This window comes from Candida theae (assembly GCF_024610275.1).
Source record: "Candida theae strain CBS 12239 chromosome Unknown scaffold64, whole genome shotgun sequence".
Classification (NCBI taxonomy): domain Eukaryota; kingdom Fungi; phylum Ascomycota; class Pichiomycetes; order Serinales; family Debaryomycetaceae; genus Lodderomyces; species Lodderomyces theae.
In genome coordinates, this window is record NW_026261475.1 from 1 (window position 1) to 2,105 (window position 2,105).

Here is a 2,105-nt window from a genome sequence, read left to right on the forward strand (position 1 = left end):
AATTGACCAACTGAGCTCGAAGTGATTTCAATAATGACACCAACTATCCAAAGAATACACGTCAATTGTAAAGCTCTGATTCTACCAAAGTAATCAACCGACTTCATAGCGATAATTGCACCACCAATAGATCCCAATTGAACCATGGATGTGATGTTTGATTTCAAATTGGCCAATTCATCAGCGGATTTAGACTTGTCACTAAGACCAAATCTTTGCTTGAATGCAGGAAGCGCGATATTTCCCGAAATGTTTCCTTCATCCAATCCTCTACCAGCTCCAAGTATACCAAACACAAAGATACTCAAATATAAAGTTTTGTTGAATATTTGTGGTGGATGATCAGAAGTATCGACTGAAAACCTAAATCGCGACCAAAATGAAGACGACTTGTTCTTAGCATCGTCATTACTCAGATATGGTTCAGCTGTGATTATATCTTGTGATTTCTCACTTTCAACATCTTGGGCCTTCTTATCTGACTCAATATTGTGTACTGTAACCGCATTTGATGTTTCGTACTTGTTAGAAAGTGGGAACCCCATATTTGCAATATTTTAACTTGAGTATTTCTTATCAAAAAAAAAAAAAAAATTAAAAAAATAAAGGGTCTCAATATTAAAAATTGTCTTGGCTAGGTGAATAAAGAAACAGCTAAGAAAAATATGTCAAAATAAAGAGATGTAGTTTGAGATAGAGAGGGAGGGTGGTATTTATATACAGATGCTTTTAATAGAAAACAGGAAAGTACAAACTGTTACTTGTAACCCTGCAGTTAGAAACAGATGATGTTTCGACTCCTTCTCCATACATATCCGTCCGTGTGCACGCATATTGTGTAACTGTTGATAGTATCAATACAAAACAACATTTTCGCATTGTTCTTCCCCACTTTTTTTATTTTTTCGTTTTTGTACTCGATAGTTGTCCCGGAGCCTTTTGGAAAAAAAAAAAAATTTAAGTGCCAAAAAGAACTGTCACTAAAGCATTAGAATTTTTGAAGAGAAAAGGCAGTATGAAAGTAGTGGAAGAGAGAAGAGGGGAGTGTCTTTGAGTTACACGGGATGTCTTTTCAAATTTTTGTTGAGCTACAGCTAATTATGCAACTAAGGCTAATTTTTTAAAACTAAAGCAAGCACAAACCGCAGACACACAGACATAAACACATCAACATCAATAAGAAACAATCACTTTAGATTTTGCATAAACTGTGTGTGTGTGTATGTGTGTGTGTGTGTGTATGTGTGTGTGTGTGTATGTGTGTGTGTGTGTGCTATTTCCCCACCTTTTCTCGGAAAAGATTATTGATTACATTGGTCACAAAATACCTCAAAAAGGAATCCCCCAAATCTTCAAACACCTCGATACTCCAAACACTTGACGGCAAAAAAGAAAAAGAAAAAGAAAAAGAAAAAAAAAATGCTTGACTAGATCACCCGCATTTCGCTTTAATTTCATTCCGAAATTGTATCTAGCTTTGCTCTCTCCCGCTTCAGTTACAATAAAAAGGCAAATATTGTTGAGACTTACAAATACAGACGACAATACGTCATGGTGTAGCATTTTTCTGCATTGTTACAAATGCACAGTTGCCGTTTGATTTCTCAATTTATTTTCAAGTGGCATCTACTTGCTACGCCAGAAATAAGACTTTTTTCTTTTTCAAAACAAACAAAAAACACAGATACAATTTTGTGTAGTGTAGTAGATATAGATACGTTTGAATTTCAGTGTGACGTATGTATCAGAATATGCTATATACAGTATATACCACAAAGACGCAATTATTATTCAAGTTATGTGTGTAAAGTGTTATTTCTGAAAACACGAACAGAAACAAAAAAAAACAAAAACTTTACAATCAAAAGTTTTGTTTTTTTTTTTTCTATTGTTTCTTTGTTCTCATTGAAGAAAGATATGGCTTACAAAACAATGCAACCCATCATTCCATCAGGTGATAGTAGCAATCTTTCATCCTCACGAATAGCAACCAAATGACAAGCTAATTTATCGTGATATGTGTAGCCTGTGTAGCCTGTGTAGTCTGTTTATAGTTATGTAAATGTAGATATAGACAATGTACTTTGTAAAATAGAGTTATGGTT

The 2,105-nt window shown here is 34.3% G+C and overlaps 1 protein-coding gene across 1 annotated transcript; it reads right to left on the reverse strand. All coding sequences in view use genetic code 12, as the record gives it.

Annotated features, from left to right (window-relative positions):
- Positions 1–545, reverse strand: KGF57_004349 (uncharacterized protein; the record flags this gene model as incomplete). Its single annotated transcript, XM_051753850.1, has 1 exon — positions 1–545. A coding segment is annotated over one exon (545 nt), but the record flags the coding sequence as incomplete, so codon positions are not given.
- Positions 546–2,105: the final 1,560 nt, after the last annotated feature.